The 19,686-nt window shown below is 37.7% G+C and overlaps 1 protein-coding gene across 4 annotated transcripts in view; it reads left to right on the forward strand.

The window, feature by feature from the left end:
* The first annotated feature begins 4,559 nt into the window (after nt 1-4,559).
* Nucleotides 4,560-19,686, forward strand: part of FNBP1L (formin binding protein 1 like) — a 56,494-nt gene continuing 41,367 nt past the window's right edge. Inside the window, exons 1-2 of one of the 4 annotated variants that reach the window (XM_041421472.1) lie at nt 4,689-4,870; nt 5,725-5,962. Coding sequence is in view for 3 of the 4 variants with exons in the window: in XM_041421473.1 (XP_041277407.1) it covers nt 4,847-4,870 (24 nt within the window). In the remaining variant the exon portion in view is untranslated. Of the gene's footprint in view, nt 4,871-5,724; nt 5,963-19,686 lie in introns of all 4 variants that reach the window. The other 3 variants (XM_041421473.1, XM_041421474.1, XM_041421471.1) reach the window with 3 other exon arrangements.

The raw sequence follows: 19,686 nt of genomic DNA on the forward strand, positions 1-19,686 counted from the left end.
TTTTCTCTGCTACATATGGCAAGGAACGATGTGCTCTTGGTTATAGTGCAGGCAAAAAAAAAGTGAGCACAGGATGTTTTGTAAAAGCAGATGGAAGTTCTCATTTTTCCTCCTATTTATAGCTGGTGTTTGTAGTGTCCTTTCAGTTCTGTTATCCAATCACTGTTGATGTATTTCTGTTTGCTGAGATGAGAGGGAAAAGAAACAAGCCTTTCTTTTGCTATGTAAAATTCATTTCAGTACAGGAACTGGATGGGAAAAGATGGAGGGGTACAGTTCTTTCCACAAAAATTCAGAGATAGGAGAAAAATTAGAATTAGGGCATTCCAAGCAGTGGCTGAGTTTGCATTAATAAATGAAATTTTCCTTCTGCCTTGAAGCAGAAGGGCTAACTAATGTGGTCTAACTACTGCAGTTTCCTGGTAATTTTATGCTTTAAATAAAAAATAAATCAGTACTCAGAGTAAAACCAAAAGTTTATTTTGCCTAATAGTTGAAATAGGAACCGAGTGGCAGTAAGTCTCTAGGCAGATGCCAAGCTCCCAACACTTTGCATTCTGCTGGTTATGGTTAACCAGCCTCTGGGAGACATAGGAAGTCTGTGGAGAGCTGGGCACAAGCTGAAGTGCCAGGACACCTATTCTTTTGTCTCAAAGTATTTCCTGAGCTGTGAAGTAATTATTACCCACTCACCACATGGAAGTGTTATGAACATCAATATTTTTTACAATTAGAGCACTTGGAGTGCTGGTGATGGGGGAAATACATGTGTAAAGGAAGGAGGGAGTTACATTCTTTTGGTTTTGAAGCAGAAAGAGATAATACAGTTTTTGCAACCCTTCTTATTTTTTGTGGAGTAAAAATCCAATTTGAATATGACAAAGAGACTGCTGGCTAGCAGAGAAAAGGATTAATGGCACCTCACACTGAGACAGAGATATTTGGAAGTAATTTGTTTGGTCCTGCTGAGTTTTGTGGCAGTGGAAAGCTAAGCTGCTTCTGTCTTTAGAAAGTGCGCTCACAGGGAGTGCCAGACAGCTTTTCTGCCACCCCAAATTAATGATTCAGATTGTTTTTCTGCCAAGATAATATCCTTAGGTACATTTGGAAACTCAAGTAGGTTCTGTTGAAAAGTGAACAGAATCAACAAAATACACAATTACTGTAATAATTAGAATTATGATGTGGATTCAGTCCATATGCAGAATTGGACAGTTTTCTTTTAAAGCCTGCATTAATGAGTCAATGATGGGGGAAACATCTAAATATAAAAGTAAATTTTCTAAGCTAAAAATAAATTGTCAACATCTGCCAGAAGAAGCCAGTGGTTTACAAAGATACTAAAACTATGCAATCTATCATGAAGCCTTTGCTGCATGTAACATTACTTGAATATGTCTTTCATATGTTCTTGAGTCCCTTTGGTTGCATCCCCTCCTCCAAATGATGATTTTAAGGATGTGACTAGAAGAATAAAAGTCTTTAGAGAGTATTTAATTATTGCTAGGCTTAGGGTCAGCTGCATTCCCTGATAATGGAAACAATGTAACAATTCTAAGTGATTCATTTTACTGTTTCTGGTAATATCCTGTAGAGATGTGGTAGACTCTTCCTCTTGTCTTACAGCTTGGTCATTTCACATCCTCAGCTGTTAAACTGGAGGACAGCTCAGGATTTATATGGGAATCTTCTAAAGCAAGAGTATGCTTAAGCAGGAAAAGGGGGTAACAGTGACTGATGTCAGATTTCTCACTAAGCTGAAGTGGTAAGTATTATGCTGCTAAGACTTCTGCTTTATTTTCAATTAATTAGAATTTGTTTCAGTCACATGGTCTTAATATACTGTTCATGAATTCCAAATCTTGCAATAATTTGTCTAAATGCTTTTTGTCTCTTAACTTCAAATCCATTACCTGTGTAGTTTATTGTGATCTATAATTTTTACTGATTGACCTTTAGTTCAGTAAGGGTGAAATGCACATCTCCATGTATGTACCTGATCCATATATGTACTTCTGTTTTTGGAAGAAGTATGGGTCAAAAGCAAACTAAAAATCAGAAAGCAATCTTGAAAATAGTTGTGCCCAAATTTAAATTCAAACACTAATAAAACCACTGAAATATGTTGGAAAAAAATAGGCTTTGCACTTGACTTTTTGTAATCTTCTTCATCTTTTGAGGCAGATTTTCTACTAGTTCTCTACCAAATGAGAATCACAATGCCTGCAGAAACACTAGGTTGGGTCTCAGAAACAGTATGTTACTGTGCACAGTTTCTAATCAGCCTGACTTCCCAAGTCTAACTGTTAACCTCCAAAGATGAATAATTAGCTAGACTGCAGCAATGCTCTGGTGCAGAGATAGTCTCCTATTCTGGTGCTAACTTGTTCAAAGCCTGCTCAGAAATATCTTCTGGTTGCTCCTCTTTATCGTGTACACGTGCTCTTAAAAGGCAGGTGCAGCCCAGAGCTGCTGTGCTAACACCTGTCCTATTTTACAGAGTATTTCAGAGCAGCCTCAGTCAGTTCTGGAGGTTGTGAAGTTACTCAGAATCTCTGGAACATCCTGCAGCCCCTGGTGCTTGCTTTACCTTTGGGTTTGTAAAGGTGTTTTTCAGGGAGAGCTGCCTGGAAAGAAGGAATCCTGTTTGTCCTGGGAAAACCTCTCATTGCTAAAATTAGGCTTTTTAAGAATTACTGAGTAGCTAAATATTGTATTAATGTACCCATGATACAGGCTGCAGTTTCCTTCTCCTAAAATATCTACAAATCACAAGAAAACATTTGATTTCATTACATTGCTCTAAATAGAAAACAAATTCTGACATGTTGAGAATGTTGGCATTGCACGTTTTGCAGAAATAGGCGTAATTAGTAATTCTTAAATTAGAATTAAATAAAAGAAGCTTCATGTATCAATCAACCAACCATAAATATAAATAAACAAATATATTTATATAATGCATTGAAATTCTACTGATGTATATTTAATGCAATGAAAGGCCAGTATTTAAATTTGAGTGCCAATTAAGTGCCTGATTTCCAAAGCTTCTGACTCCATAGATTTAGAATTTAGGATCAATTTTCCAATACATTAATTTCCAATACTTTAGTGGGGCTTCTAAAGTTGAAAACTTAAGCTCAAAAGTTGTTTTTCTAGGGTTCATTTTTAGTTGTCTAAACTGAAACAATTGCAAATCTGAATTTTCCTGAAATAATCAGGAAGTGAAAAATCCTGCCAAAAAATTTCAAATTCACATCAAGACTCCTGCCTCTAGTGTCTACTAAAGGTTCAGTGTACATTTGTTTCTCAAAATGTCCCTTTAAAAAAAAATAAAGTGCCATAGCAGGCATCCAAGACCGAAGCTGCTTAAGTTGTTGCATTTATAAACCTTGGTTGGGACACAGTGCACTATGAATTACTGTGTGATTAAAACATGTCAAAATGCCTCTTTCAAAAATTATTAAGTGTGCAGCAAGTTATAGGTATTAATTTACAAGAGATACATTGAAAGCATGTAAAATGAACAAATTATTTTAATTTTTACTTAATTGTGTTTTGAACACGTGCTATTTCGTTATATCATCTGATTATATTTTTTTAAGACTTGTATAAAGATATGTGACAAGCTGGTAGCTAAGCAAAAAGCTGATTGATCTTTCTAGCATTTAATGGACATTGGTTTTTGCCAATTCTGAAAGCCAGTGAATTTAAACATATAAGGAAACTATGAAAATTATTAATGCATATTTCTGCTTCATTACCTGAATCCTCAATATATGTTCTGCTTGCTGAATATTTTCAGTAATTAATACAATCTACCAACTGAGTTACTGTGCCAGACTTCAACTGAACTGTGCCCACGTGTGGAATCTCATCTTCAAAATCTAAAATGTGGAGGGTTCATGACCAAAACATAGAACTAAAACTAAATTGTGATGCAAAGGCACATTACCTGAAAGGGGACTTGGGAATCAAAAAAATTATTTTATTTAAGTAATTTTTGTTTTGATATAGAGACTTAGCAGTATTTATTATTTTTTTATTGCATTGAGTTTTTATCCCACCTTATAAAAATTATTTCTAAGCAAAAAAGAAGAGGAAAATTTAAAAATTCATGTCCTCAGAGGGGAATGTAATTCAGGTGGCTTTCAAAACATTTGCTTTCTATTAGTAGCTTTGTAACACTTTGGTGGAAAACAGTCTTTGACAAGGATTTAACACCTGTCCTTTTCTAGTTGCTGAGGAAATTCCCTGTTACAGTCAGTAAGATTCATCCACATACTCTATCAAAAATGAGCTTGTTTCCCTCAGCTGCCTACCTCACCTTCCCAACATCTCAGTTTGTGATTACATACAGAGCTGTGATGTACACAGTACAAAAATCGTTGTTTAGGTCTGTGTGTCGGCGCGGTGCCCGGTGAGGAGGGGGCGAGCCGGGCCCCGGCCGTGACTCAGCGCTTTGGGCAGGCGGGGAGGCCTCGCGACCGCCCGGGACACGAAGCCCGGGGCCTCGCCGCGGCCGCGTTAATGAGTAACAGCGCGGGGCCGCTCCGGGCGCGACACCTTCGCCCCGCGGCCGCTCAGGGCTGCGGGGCAGCGCCGGCCGCTCCCGTCCCGGCCCCTCCGCTCCAGCCGGACCCGCCCCTCTCCCAGTCTCCTCCGCGGCTCCCCCTCCCGAGCCAGGCGGAGCTGGAGCTGGGAGCGACGTCGTTCTTCGCCGCCGCCGCCGCCTCTCCCCAGTGACCGAGGGCACCGGCGCTGCCTGAGGGGGCCCTGTTCTCCGGCCGCCGCCCGACGCCTCATCGCCGCCTCTGCCGGAGCCGGCACCGCCCGCGGAGCAGCCATGAGCTGGGGCACGGAGCTGTGGGTGAGTCCCGGCTCGTCTCTCATTGTGTCTGAGATTCGCCGCCTTCCCTTGTCTGCTGGGGCGGCTGCCCCGGGGAGGAGCGGAGCGGAGCGGCCGGAGCCGAGGCGCTGTGCTTTGTTCGGCGCAGGGGCGGCGGGCAGGGGCTCGGGCGGGCGGGGCGGGGCGGCTCGGGGCGGGGTCCCGGCACCCCTCGGGCAGCGGCCCGCGCCGGGCAGCCTCGGGGCGGCGGCAGAACTGCTGCTCCGCCGAAAAGCGCCGGGCTGCTCCGAGCAGCAAAGCGTTTTCAGCTGCCGGCCCTAACTAGACGCAGCTACTGTATAGCTTTGTCTCTAAAAGTACCGCAGAATGTTGGCTAACGCTGCATTGTGTTTGTTTTAAATACGAAGAATTGGCAGCAACGAGACGGGCAGTTTCTGTCTCGCGTTAGGCCTTTTCCTAAAGCTCCCCTCTTCCCTCCGAAGGCTCTTCGGCCGTGCCCCGGACGGCAGAGAGGCGCTTCTCCCGGGGGAGTGCCGGAGCGAAGCGCGGCGATGCCTGCTCGCTGTGGCGGCGTGTTGTGGCTCCTCTGTCAGGTTTCCTGCTCCTGGAGCTAACGCTGGTCGTGGGAATGCTTAGGCATAAAAAAGTGTAACACCAAGGGATGTTTAACATCCCTGCTTTAAATGCCGCCTGCCCTGCCCTGCATTTATTTGCTTTGAAAGACTGTGAAGCAGAGACTTTTGTGGTAAGAAAAAAAAATTGCAGAAAGGTAAATGTTGGGTCTTGAAGTCTAGTCCAGAAACTCTTAATCTGGACCTAACGTTATAGCTTTTTTTTTTTTTTTTTTTTTTCCTTGTATTAAATACCTTTATCAGTATTTTGTAGTGCAGGGCCATTAGTCTCTGGAGGAGCAAAGATCTGCTCCACACCGAGACAAGTGGTTGCCCGAGGAGCCGGGGCAGCCGTGGCGCTGCGGGCGGAGTGCCTGGGTGGGGCCCGGGACTGGGAGTGCCCGCGGAGCTCCTGAAGCCACCTGAATTAAGTTGTGTCTGATTATGCAAAATGAAGATGTAATGGCATCACGTGTACTACGCGGAGAAGCCTGATTTAAAGGTATTTAGGGGATACTTTAGTGTTTTGCATAGTACCTTGTACTTTACTAGGATTTGTAGGCACGATGAGAGTTCAGACAAAATACACTTTTTAAGTGCTGACGACACTGCTGTAGCAGGCCTGAAATGTAAAACTGTTGTGACAATGGCAGGGAGGAGTAAGTAAGAGCTGTGATTTATATTGGCCACACAAGAGTGTGTGCAGCTCATGCCTGTATGAATTTCAGGTGAGAGGTGTCACTGGAGAGGATGGGGCTGGCATTTGGGCGAGCACTGACTGTAAGCACTCAAATGTGTGTTACTTTAGAAAGCAGAGTTCTAGTTTACTCATCTCTTTCATTTTTGTAACCTCTTAATTGTATTTTTTTGTTGTTCAATTTGTAAATGACACCTGAATGTTTTATACTCTGTTCTTGTGGTCGGTTTTGTATGAAAGTCTTTTCTTTCTCCTGCATTTAAGAAACATTCAAAAAGATGGATTTTGACTAGTTTTTTTGATGGATTCAGCTAGTTTCATGGTGTTGTGAAACTAGCTGAAGTGTATTTTGACCTACTATATTTCTTTTCTCCTAAGTCACTAATTCTTATGCATTAGTTTGAAGAAATAATGCCACAATTTTAAGCTAAAAGTTTTACTGCAATACTTTTATTTTAGCAAAATTTAATGTATTTTTTTGCTTGATACCTGGAGATGATCTGCAGCTCTGCACTGAGGTAACTTCCTGCATAAAATAGAGCATTTGTAACTATGTAACTAGACTTTGACAAGGCAAGTTTTTGCATAAATATTTAAAACAGAAACCAGTTTCTTAGCTGGAAGACTATTCAGTGCTTCACTTACTGTAAAAAGTATTAAACTTTAGTTGTAACAACTTGTGCTGGGCAAGTAAAGATTACTTTTTGGAGATCTGGGACAAAATCAAATTAAATAAGAATTATCTTAAATCTAGGTCAAAAACGCAAGAAAAAACAGTTTTGTGGGTCTTCAGAGACAGAGGTCTGAACAAGATAAAAATGAACTCTTAGACGTATTTGTGTTGTGGTAGCAATTCCTCCATCATTCCCTGTTATGAGCATCAGTGGAGCTTCAGGAGGCAGCCTGGGCTGCTCTGTGTTTGTTGATGGCAGCAGGGCACGAGGTGTTTGTTCCCCAGCTGCAGAGAACTCTTCTGCTCTGGTTTTCTGGGTACCTCATTGGGCCTAAAGCTCTCCTTCATTAGTGCGTTCAGCTCATAAAGTGGAATTTTTCAGGGTTAAGTCTGGTATCTAGATCATGGTTTTTAAAAACGTGCACTTATGTATATATGCTTCGCTAATTAATTGAAGCAAATTTGATGATTCTGTACCAGGCTTTTTTAATATCTCCTTAACTCTGCCTTCTTAAGTTGTATCTCTTCATGCTGTTTTTTGATGTTTTATGCTGATTCACAGTTCTGAGGAATTTTTTAAATTGTTCTGGAGTTTTATACTGTATGATATTTTGGATACAGTAAAAAAATGAGCATAGATGAATATAGAGACAAATAAGGAGCCAGAAGAAAAATTAGGGGAAAAGAAAAGCAATTTATGTCTGGTATTGATGTGGTAATTATTAAATATAGCAATTCTGTTATTGAAATTATACCTATGCTAATTAAATGGTTACATCAGGGACAGGACAAAGGAAAGGTTTTCTTTGATTGGCCAGTATTTTCTAATTCTTTAAATTAGGTAGCTCTTTGTTTTTCAAGCAAGTTTTTTTTTTTGATGAGTACACCACCATTCTCTGGAGTGTGCATTGTACCAAATGTGTATGTGTTGATTCGACTAAAACTCTTGGTGCTTTTCAGTGTGTCTTGGCCAAAAAGCGTGCTCCTTGTTGTGTTTCTTTTGATAGCATTGTATGAAATAATGTAAATTAAGAATAACAAAATAAATGTCAAATCACGTAAGCTATCCTGTGATTAGAACTGTTTAATTCCACAACATTTTCTGTGCTGTGGGAAATATGCTCTCCTTTTCTGCTTTCTTACTACAATAGAAAATTTTGATTATGCTTTGAAAATAGTATTCAACAGTTTTATTCTCATCTGTGTGTGTATCTTTGTGGTCACTCTGTAGCATGTTCCTTATGGTATGACCACACAGGACCCAAGATACTTTGGTGAACTGCTTTGCATAATGTTCTCATAAGGGTTAGAACAGGGTAGAGAGCACTGACAAGTCTTGTCTAATTCAGTTGAAATATATTTTAATATTGGGTGCCAAATTTTCCTATCTCTGATGTATAATTTCTTCGTAGATAACATTTGTAAAGTAGTAATCGTCTGAAGAAAGGGGGCACTTAATTGCAAAGTAGCATTGCTGAACTTCATTAGTAATAGAAAACTGCTGCTGTTTATTTAGATACAGATACTTTTCAGAATTAACTTTTTGGAGCTGGTCATGCTTTTTTCAAATACTGCACACTTGTGTTCATCTCATGAGCAGTAGAAGGGTTTATACATTGAAGTTGTGGTTAGATTTGCATTTTTGCTTTATAAAGTGCCCTGACTTCTACACTGTGCTGCAATATCCAAGGCAAGAATAGATAGATGGGACTAAAATTGGGGTGGGGTTTAGTAACTTTAAACATTTGGAAATAAAAATGATAGATTATCATATGTTTAAGAATCTTCTCAGCATGAGCATATGTTCAGTGTGTATGTCTCTGTACATCTGGAGTTCTTTTGTGGTGGGCGTGAAGTGTACAAATAGCATTAACATAGAATATTTTAAAAATACATCTGGTTATTGCCATGTCGGGTTATTTAGCTGTTAAATCGAATATGTAGTGCATTTGCTTTGAGGCTAAAGGCTTACTAAGCTTTGGAGACTGGAGTATAGCTGATAATGAAGTTCTTGGTGTAATGAGAGGAGACAGTGTGATTGGCACTCTGAAGTGGCTTCTTTGGAAAATAATTAAAGAGGTTGTTCTGTCTCTTTAAAAAAAAACAAAACAAAACAGCCAGGAAGGATGTTTTTTAACTTCAGATGCACATTCTGTTGTTTCAACCCCTGTGAACTCCTTAATAGCAGTTGGCAGAAAAAGAGTTTGAATACCATGTCAGAACATTTTCAGTTTGTAGAACCAGTCTAGCCATCTGTTTCTCACCTCTTGATAAATATTTAAAACAGAAATTTTGCTGAGGGCTTTTTGTGCTGAGATTTCATGATTAAAAAGAAATGGCTATAGAAGATTTAATGATACTATTGTTGTGAGCTCCTTGGGGCCAGAAGCACACCATCTTTTATAATTAAGAAACCACTGGCACTGTAGAGTAGTATTTTAGAAATTAGTTATGTTGGACCAAAGAAAGATCAAAGTATATTTGGTGATGTGCTCTTTTTAATCTTTCCTTAAACAAAATTCATTCTGTGTGTAAGCCCAAGTTCTAGTTTTAAAAATATTAAATAACTCGGTTGCATCAGTAATTTTTCAAAAGCAGTTAAAAATTTTCTTACGCTTTCAGTCCTGCTTTCAGACATTGTTTTCTTCTTGTTTTAAAATCTTAGTCTTCTTTTGTAGAAGATAAATCATGTGGTGATGTTGTCTGATCTTAAAAGTTGTCAAGAGTAATTATATATGAAAAACATACACAGAATGTAAATATGAAAGAGTTAGCTTCAAAAAGTAGCTAACTATTATGTAGCATATTCTGTTGTAGTAATTTATTGTATTTTTGTTCACTAGGTTAGAAAATTTATTTTTAGCTAAATAGAAGTTTTTTTTCAAAGTAAAAAAAGGTTTTTTTCTTGAAACTAAGAAACCTTTCTTGTCTGTTAATGTGGATGTGGTTATTTAGTTACTAACATTAATACACAAAAAACCACTGTAAATAATTCTAAATATCAAGCCATATTCCATATGGAAGTTCTTACATGCTTTTGAATCTTTAATATTTTGTAAACTTACTTTCCAGTGTGCTAACATATACTCTGTTTAAGACAATACTCTGTTTAACAGGGGGACATTCGCGAGATGGAACATGGATTTTTTTTTTTTTTGTCCCCATGTTTCTCTGTCGACTTAAGATTGCAAACAGTACTGTGTATAGATTGTCTCTTCAATGGGTACTCTTGCTGTTGTGGTCCGCAAATGTGTGCAAGGAATGTGTCTTGTGGCTGAAGTATAAGATTACAGTGTTTTCCAGATGCATGGGATGGTTACACATTTCCCCTGTCTTGGGTGACATGCTGGATAAAATGCCTGAACGCTGTGATGTTCCTGTCTTTCACAAGCAGTGTTGTGTGGCTTACCTCAGCCTTGGGAAGACTGAGATTTCCAGCTAGAAAGTTATTAAGGATTAAATACTTGGTTATTGAAAGTGTAGTTACTTTTGGCTTTGGTGTGAAAACAATTGTACTGAGTTTTAGTTGGAAATGTTTGTCCATATTTTTCCAGCAATTGTCTGGTTCATAAACATCTGACCTTTTTACTGTTTTTTCCAGGAAGGGGTGTGTCATTGTCATGAGACTCTATCAGTTTGGGTTTGATGTTGAACATAATTTAAGAATGCATACATGTGTCTTTGACTGTCTGTTTAGAAGGTGGGGTTTTTTGAGTTTTGAAAGCTTTATCGTCTGATGCCTTTTTAAAAGACGTGTTTTTATTTATGGGCCCACTTGTTTATGTACTTGGAAGTGTATATGCTTTTCAGTGAAGCTTGTACAAACATACATGGGACTTTACTAATCTGGAAATTCTGAACACTGGAATAGTATTGCTGTCTTGTAAAAGATGTATGCAGTATCCTTGTTGGTAGTACAAAATCTGAGGGTTGCCTGTGTCAAGATTTTAAATGCTGCAGCTCTCATTTGATTTCCTGAGTGAGAATAGTAAAAAGGTTGTTGGGAGATTGCAGAATCTTTATCTCAGCCAAGCTGAGGATTTCTTTATAATGTGTATCTGTCAAAATAGTGATCTCTGGAATCACAAATCCCTCAGAATTTGGGATGGAAAAAAGCATGGGAAGATAAAAGTCTGTTGGCAATGTGCTCATGAGCTGAGCGTTGCCCAAGTAGGTACGACTGGTGCTTTCAGCTGTTTGCAGGTAAATGCTGGAAGACAGAAGATTTGTTATTGCTTGTGTAGAGCAGTCACTGATGCCGTAGATGTACTGAAATAGGTCTGATATCTAAAAGCTAATTAGTGTTGTATTTAAGTTAGTTCTTACGCTGGACTGATCTGGGTGAGACCCTCATTTGTTAATATAGTATCTTTAAATACTTCAGTCCTTACATTTACAGAGCACTTTTTAGTGTTGGTAAAGCTGGTAATTGAGTAACATAGGGTATTTTATTTTTTTGTGGAGGGGAAGTTATTTAACACAATTCAGATTAAATTTTCCTTGTTCATGCAACACATGTGCATACTTTTTAAATAACTTGAGTTCTTTTTGGTAGAGAAAAGAATTCCCTGAAGTCCAGATATGTTCAGCTTTTTCCTTGTAATGGTGAACAAACTGTTCAGTGAAAGCTGAAATTCCAGTCAGATTGTTTCATTTTGCCCCTAGTGAGTTTACGTACCCCAGTCCCAGTGCTCTCTTGGCAGAAGGTTTAGAGGTTTGTCTTCAGATGTATGTCAGTGCTTCAGCTGGATGGGAAAAGAAGGGAAAAAAAGTATTCTACTAATGAAAGCCTTCTGGTTTTCATTAAAATGCAGACCCTCGGCACTGACTTTGTTTATGGAATTATCTGCAATAAGTTTCTGCATTGCTGGGGTTTTTTCCAGCTGCAAGCTCTAGTCTAAGAGGAGAGTGGAAGGAGTATTACGTTTTGTGCTAGGTGACTAGAACAGGAAAGCGCTGAATTGTAGGTGTACTGAATTTTCTGAAAATTTCTACTGTGTGCAAATTTGAAATAGTTACATATAAGATTCATTAATCCCTTTTCATTATTTTAAGTCATTACTCTACTTCTGCTTTGTCATTTGCAATGAGCAGGGCATTGGACTGATTAAACTGTTTTTTGGCATTGTGCTTTGTACATTTGCCTGTAGTTTTATTACTGTTTACATCTTTTGAAGGAGAAGTGCAGTCTTACTGTGAGCTAAAAAGCTAATATTGCAGGACCTGAATTTTTCTTGGGCTTTAATATGGAACTCTTGTGTCATCTTGGGAAAATAAACTTTTTTTGTCCCTGCAAGTTGGGTTGTAAAATTGGATTATACTTAGTTTGTTTTAATCAAATTAATATCGTAGTAATATTTGTAGAATACTTTAGCATTCTTTATGTGCAAGGGCACATATGTGTGTGGGTAATATGTGTTTTAAAATGTTGAAAGTAACCCGTGCACTTTGATCCTGGTTTTGGAGGGGGTGGAGTTAATTTACTAGCTGGTATGGTTGCTGTGATTTGGATACTCACAAATGTTTGTTCCAGAGGCAAGTACCGTGCAAATTCTTCTCCCTGGCTGGCACACAAGAAATAGTACAACATACTTTTTTGTAGTTCCATATTAAGTAAAAGATACTTTTTCGGCATTGTACAATGAGGTTGCATCCACTAGATTTGAGTTTGGAATTATTTAAGTCCTAAAGAACTTCTGAAATACGACAGCAATTGCACTGGAGAGTTGAGAGGCAGCCTTAACTTTTGGCATACTTGAGGTAACCAGATGTGAGTGCAGGTGATGAAGATGGGTGTGCCTTTTGCATCTTTATCTACATTGTAAATCCTTTGTAAAGAGAGCATTTGATTGCTGGATTCTGTCTTATGATGGATGCCCAACTCGAGTGGGTGTGAAAACCTCACTTTGCATATTTTGGTTGGTAGAGTAATTGGAGGGTGGTTTCTTTGAGTATGGATATGCTTCATGTATGCTTTGTCTTTACCCCAAATGCCTCATTTATTTCAGAGGAGGTCAATAATGTTTTACTTTTCTAATAATGTCTTCAAATAAGCATTTTGTCTAGGTGGCATGGGGTTTTTTTGTGGCAGTGAGTGGGAAAATAATTATGTGTGTGAACCCCAGACAATATTTGTGCTCCAGTGCAGTTGGCTGTCTCTACAGCAGGGGAATACTCTGGAAGAGTAGTATTTATAATATCCAACACTTTCTAATCCTTATGATTAATGGATAAAGTGTTCTTCAGCTGTCTGTTAGGGCATCTGATTGTCCTGCATTTACCCCTCGTATTTATGTGATACCAGTCACAATTAGCGGAATATTTAGGGTATTTGACGTTTGTAATCAGTCATGGGGGTGTATTTTATGTTTGTATTTACGTAGGACCTAGTACTTCAATCACATAGGGTCCTTGTGTTATGCAGCATTCTACACAAACTCAGTACAAATAGCGTCCTCAGTCCAGTTAACTCTGAGTTCCAGCAGGGGCTGGGTCACGTTGTGGTGGTGCCAAATGAGAGTTGTGCAAACCCCAGTATTGTTCAGCACGGGGGGCCGTGATCTCAGCTGCAGCCTCTAGCTGTTCCTTTGGGCGAGCCTTGCAAGCAAAGGGTGGCAGTGGGGCGGACCTTTGACGTGTTTGCAGGGGATGAGCGCCCAAACAGTCTAAGAGAATGCAGGAAATACTTCTTGAAAAGATCAAAGGACTGTTGGTGTCTCAAGGGGAGCAAGCAATAAGCCCTTGGTATGGTGAGGTAATAAGCAGGAATCAGCCAGCAATGCCCTTGAAAGTGAGCTTAAGAAGCTGATGTTTGATGTGATAGAGATAATGCACCCAGACAGTGCTGGGTGAAAAACATGTGGGTGAGAGGATCATCTCTCAGGACCAGAGAACAGGATGTGGTGTGGTTGAGAAATGAGATGGGTAGAGAATGCCTAAAGATTGCAGATACTGGAATGCTTAGAAAGAGACTGATTAAAAAAAAAAAAAAAAAAAAAAAGGAGACGTTAACAAGTTTTAGGATGGACATAGATTTGAGATTCAGGAAAGAAGTAAAATAATCAGGTGAAAGAAAGGTTAAAGTTTGAGACTTGAGTAGAAAAGGCGTAAACCAGTAAAGTGGATTAGCTGCAAAGATATGATGTGCATTATATGCTTTTAAATGAAATGTTTTATCTTAATTTTCCCCTGAAAACAACTTCAAATTTGTGATTAGTAAAATGAAAACTGTTTGAAGGTCCACTAAGGATGACTGATAAAACAGTTTTGTTCTGTAGAGTCAAATGTGCGTTCCCTCATGCCCCTAATAATACCTTCTTTATTTGGACCCTAATAATGCAGGTACTTATTTACATATTTAATTATACCAATGCTTGTTCATTTTATGAACAAGATCTCACAGGATCTGTGAAACTCATTAATGTGTGTGAGACTAAATACTGTATTATCAGGAAATTTTCCAAACCTTGTTTTGTTTTTGAGAGAGGGAATATTTGCGAACTAGCTCTACCTGTAGCTTGTAGTTAATGCACAGTATTATTTAAATCAGCAACAATTACTGATGTTATTTTCTTTAATTTAATGGATCTTTTTTAGCCTTATGAGTTTGACTGCTGTGAACTGTGAGTTAGAAGAATAAGGATATGTACTTGGATTTATGAATGGTGAAAATGTTATTTTCAGAGTATGTATAATTTATTTAATGAAAAGCTTTATCTCAGTAAATCTGGTTTTTATTATCTGGGAAGTTGGCTAAACAACAGATGATGACGTTCAAGATGTGTGCAGTATGGTCAAAGTATTACAAATTTGTTTGGAGGAGGGAAACAAAAGGATGAACTAGTCTCAAAAAGTTCTCCAGCATGTCGTAATAAAATGGTAAAAACCAGACTGGAATATCTGGTTAGGTTTCATGTCTTAAGAAGATGGCATGTTTAAAGAGGAAAAATTAATTTCTTGAAAATAAATAGTAAGTTATCAGGAAAATCCAAATGTTTGGGATTTTTCTACATTGTAGTAATGTGAGGGGAATGTACGTTGTACAGTTCCATGAAACTTAACTAGAAATGTCACCATGTGAGGCAAGCTGAGCAGTTTTGTGAATATCCTGGCTCTGCATGTTACTCAAATATTTGCTTCTGCAGCAAGAGGTGTGGTGGTCTGATTAAGTGCTCAGATTGAGATTGAGGAGACAGGGTTGTGGGTTATTTGTTTTGGTTTATCTTGATTGCTTCTTTGTTTTGTAAAAGCTGTGAGGTCTTTGGTGTTATTTCTGCTGATTTGCAATCACATAAACTAGATCTTTTAACTTATCTCCCCAAGTTTGAGACCCTGTTAATATTAAGACTTCTCTTTAATAACAAGGGTAACTTCTTTCCAAAATGGCTTTTTAAGAAATGTGTTCACTTTGGTGTCGGTGCTAGAGAGGTAATTATCATCTCTCCAGGAGCAGCGTTGCAGTTCCTCCTGTGCTAGCCTAGCACTTGAGAGATCCGGGTGGTTTTCCCCAAGTTCCAGCTTAATCTTGTGCATTCTGAGAGAGAAGCAGTGAGGTAGGAGCAGTTGAGTGCAACAAGAAGTTTTTACTGGAAGAAACATCCACTTAGTGGATTGGAGTTATGTAAAACCAGGGGTTGGCTCTGTATATTAAACTGTAGTAGGTGCACACAAAGCCAGGATTAGGCAGAGCCTGCTCTTTCTGCAGGATATCTGAGCCCCCAGTGACTTCCAGTTATTTTGGTTCTGCAGGGTTATTGTTCAGTTTCGCTGAAATCTCAATAGTCGGACTGAAATAGTTTTCTTAAAACAGTTAAAGTAGTCTTAAAGATGAGATGCCAGTGTATTTAAGCTTAGTGATTCTTAGATGAAATGTTTTTCCATGTTCTGTCTGCTTTATACTTCAAGGCTGTAATTGTGGGCTGTGTAATGAATACATTTTGACATCATTTGTAGAAAATCCCTTGCAATTTTTGAGAAAACATGTAATTGTCTTAAGGTGGTCATGCTGAATGGCCAGGATTCATGCTTTTTACAATAATGAGGTAACCATGAAATATCAGTGCTCCAAACTCAAGTTTCAGCCTTGAGTTTTAATTCTGAAGGGAGAGCTTCTGCAGACCCTTATGCACACATTAGGTGGGAATACTGCAATTAGTTTATTTATACTGGATGCTGGGAAATGTGAATTCTAAGACCTTATATGTAAATGTTTCTTATGATCTTGATAGACTATTTTGTAGTACTTTGTACTTAGCATTACAACTTCTAATCATGCAGGCATAATCAGACTGTAAGTCAAACCTGAAACTTGTGGCTTTCCTGACTGCTTTTCTTCATTATGTCACTGGAAAAGAGGTTTGATTTTTTTGCTGACTTGTGTTTATTTGTGGGAAGAGGATCATGCTCCCATATCTCCCTAGTTAATCTGACAGTTGTTGGGATGTTGCCTGTTATCCTTTCAGGACTGCTACCACTCACTCTGTTATGAAGACAGCATAGCTTTTCATGATATTGAAATAGCTTTTCATAATGTTCTTCCTGCCCTTTCTTAATCAGTGTAAAATAATGTTTCGTGTGGTGTAAAGGGGTTTTTATTTTTTAAGGAATTCTTCAAGAGCACTTTGCAGATTTTCCATTTATTTTCCATTGATTATCTCAAAGTGGCAAAGTATGTAGTTTAACCTCATTGCAATACTTATTTTTTTAAATATTACTGTATTTTGCAGAAAGCTGATAAGAGCACTTGAAAAATATAACTAAAAATCTATGCATTCCTGCTGTAGTAAAGGGATTTGAGGCTTTGCTTGTAGCTGGATCCTGTATCGTTCGGTACTCTCTGCCACTAAAGCTAATTCAATAGTAAGTTTATAGCAGGAAATGGCACCCTAACATCTTGAATGGCTTTCTTTTTTTGCCATCAGATTCTGCTTGTCTTTTTTCTGAAAGCAGTTTCCTCTGATCTTAATTTGCTAGAAGTGCCTAACAATTTACTTGCTCCATTTTTTGTTTGTTTAGACTATCTTACGTAATTTTTGTTCATCTTTCTTTCCCTTGGTGTTGCAATTCATTCAGTTGCTTCAGCAGTATTAGTTTCTGTATTCTGCTTAGTATTAACTTCTATTTTATGAGGAAAAGACATGGATAAAGAGGATGACAAGTTAACAATGAAAAAGTACAAGTTACACAAAATTATTTGTAAGGTCATCTTCTGGGGTGCAGCATGCTTTCTGATGTGTGCACTTTTCTTCTGGGCTTTGTATGATGTGTGTTTATTATCTCTGTAACGTGATATAAAACATCTGCAGTACCTGTAGAGGTGTTGCTGAAGGCTTTCAGAATCAATATTTCCATATGAGGAGCCCTTTTCAGTAGCTGTCATTGCTTTAACTTGACTGGAAACAATAGTAAATATATTTTAGATAATCTCATTTAAGTACTGTCTTTTGACTTTAAGGACAGTATATTAAAAGACATTTCTAGTAAAGCTGTACACAATACAGCTGACACAAAAGATAGTATTTCTTATCCAATGGCATTCATCTGGCTGGAAACTGTTTACTGTTTCAGGTGCAAGTAGTTTATTTGAATTACATTTGGTGTGCTGTTGCCCTACATTAATATGAGGAATCCTAAGTTGCATCTTGGAAAAATACCTTTATTCAGTATTTTCTCCACAATTTTATGTGTCGGAATTCATGTCAGTATTTGCCTACTAACTGTGCATTTATTTATGTTGTGGCCCAGTTTAACTGCTACTCAGTTTTCTGCTGGAGTTTCTGGGAATCTATTTGTTTCTGTTAGAGTTCTTTACCTATTACTAGTTTACACATTAGAGTTGTAAAAATTAGAAGAATTTTTTCCAAGATACATGGATTCAGAAATCAAAGATGACTGTGCAGATGGGGTAAGTGTGTTGTGTAGGCTCTCCAGTTCTTTTTTTAAGTGGGGAAAACTATTTTGCAGCATGGGTGAAAAACATTTTAATTTGCATTTTAGTTGATTGTTGAGTTTGGAATCTGTGATGTGAAATGTTTGCAACAAAATTCTGTGTCATTCAGATACATGGCTTAGTTAAAAGTATTATTGTTAAGATATTAGTGCATGTTATCTCAGCATGATTTTCACATGGAAGTAAAACAGATGACACTGGTGTTAGTGACAGCCATTTAAGGTGGGTGCTGAGAACCACAAGAGTTTAGAGAGCATTAAATTATTTCTAAATGGCTCTCATGTTACTGTTGATTGTCTCTATGGAATAACTAGTTGATACATTTGTTTGTATGAATGAGCTGGTTTGTGGAATGCTAGAAATTCAAGTGTTTATTTTGTGCTACTATGTATTCTTGAGAGGCATAAAAGTTTTTGATTGTATGTAACCAGAAAAAAAAGAAACTTTAATTTTATTATCAGGAGTGTACTCTAATTTCAGCAGGTTGAGAGCAAATGAGTTTTACCAGCCTGATGGACTAATGCCACTAGTGCAGGGCACATCTCATGTCAGTTGATTCATGCTTATATATATGAAATCTAGTTTGAAAACTGAATTCTTAACAATTACAGTGAAACCAAGTCCAGTAGAACTTTGGGAACTGAAAAAAAGATATATTAAGTATAGGCTTTCATTTTACAATTTAGGAAATACGAAGAATTGACCCATGTTCCATGACATTAACATCAGGGTTATATTCATTTAAGTGATTTGGGCTCATGTCTAGTTCTCTGAATAATTCAGATGGGAAGGTCAAATTGTAAGCAATAATCATTCTCTTCTGTATTTCTCTCCTTACAAAAGTCTTTCTAGACTGTACAAGGTTATTTTCAATTCACAGAAGAGTGAAGTTGCATCAGAGTTAAGTAACAGAAGAAATCTCACATTCTGAAAAACTGCATTGAGAATGTAATTGCTAAAGTGCTGTTCCAGGATACTTCTGTAAAGATAATATATTAATATTTCTCAACTTTTACTTGATCCAGTTTTGCTGCCTTTGTTTCAGTTTACTAATCTGCTTTGTAACTGGGTAGTGGATATACTTAATCTCGATGTAGAATACTTCAGTTTATCAGTTAAGTGTTTTGCTTATGCTTTTTTATGATACAAAAACAAATGTTGTTTTCACAATTAACCTTGAGATTTTTTTAATGCAAATTGTGCGTTATGCTCCCATAAAAGAATAATAATTTTGCATATTCTTATAAAGCATTTTAGGACATCTGGGAAATGAATCCTCCTTGTGACTGTTTTGTGGTATGGTATGTGATACCATAAGAACACTCAAAATTTAGTCAAATATATTTTGATAAATGATCTTTTGAATGTTTTAAATATTTAGTATTTCTCTGAGGCTGATGGGAATAATAGTATCAAATAGTTTCCTTTCCAAATCATTGTCTTCAGAAAAAAAGTAGTTGACTGGTGAGTGTCTTTAATTTTCCATATATGCTAAAGATGTACTGAATTCGGAATGCTGTTACAGATTTGTTAAATTAATTACATTTAATTGTAGTTTCATTAATTTTCTTTGTAAAAGATGTGCATGGTTTTACACAATGATATGTAATGACATAAAAACTAAAAAAAAAGAGATTTTCCCTTTTTGGGAAAAAGGCACTTGCTTTAATTTTTTCTAGCACAAAATCATGGTGGTTTTTGGATTAGAAGTTGGCATGCTTTAATCACTGATTTTTAAATGTTTTTGCTAGAGGTATAAAGTGTTATGGCTCCCCAGATATGAAACATCAAATTTCAGTGTTTTTTTAATCAAGCTAGTAATGTTAAAAACAATGTTGAAACTCCCATGTGCAATTAGATGGTTTCAGTTTTATGCTCAATGTAATAAAAGATACAACAGTTTTATGC

Source organism: Onychostruthus taczanowskii, unplaced genomic scaffold (genome assembly GCF_017590055.1).
Source record: "Onychostruthus taczanowskii isolate IOZ18803 unplaced genomic scaffold, ASM1759005v1 scaffold7, whole genome shotgun sequence".
Taxonomy (NCBI): Eukaryota; Metazoa; Chordata; class Aves; order Passeriformes; family Passeridae; genus Onychostruthus; species Onychostruthus taczanowskii.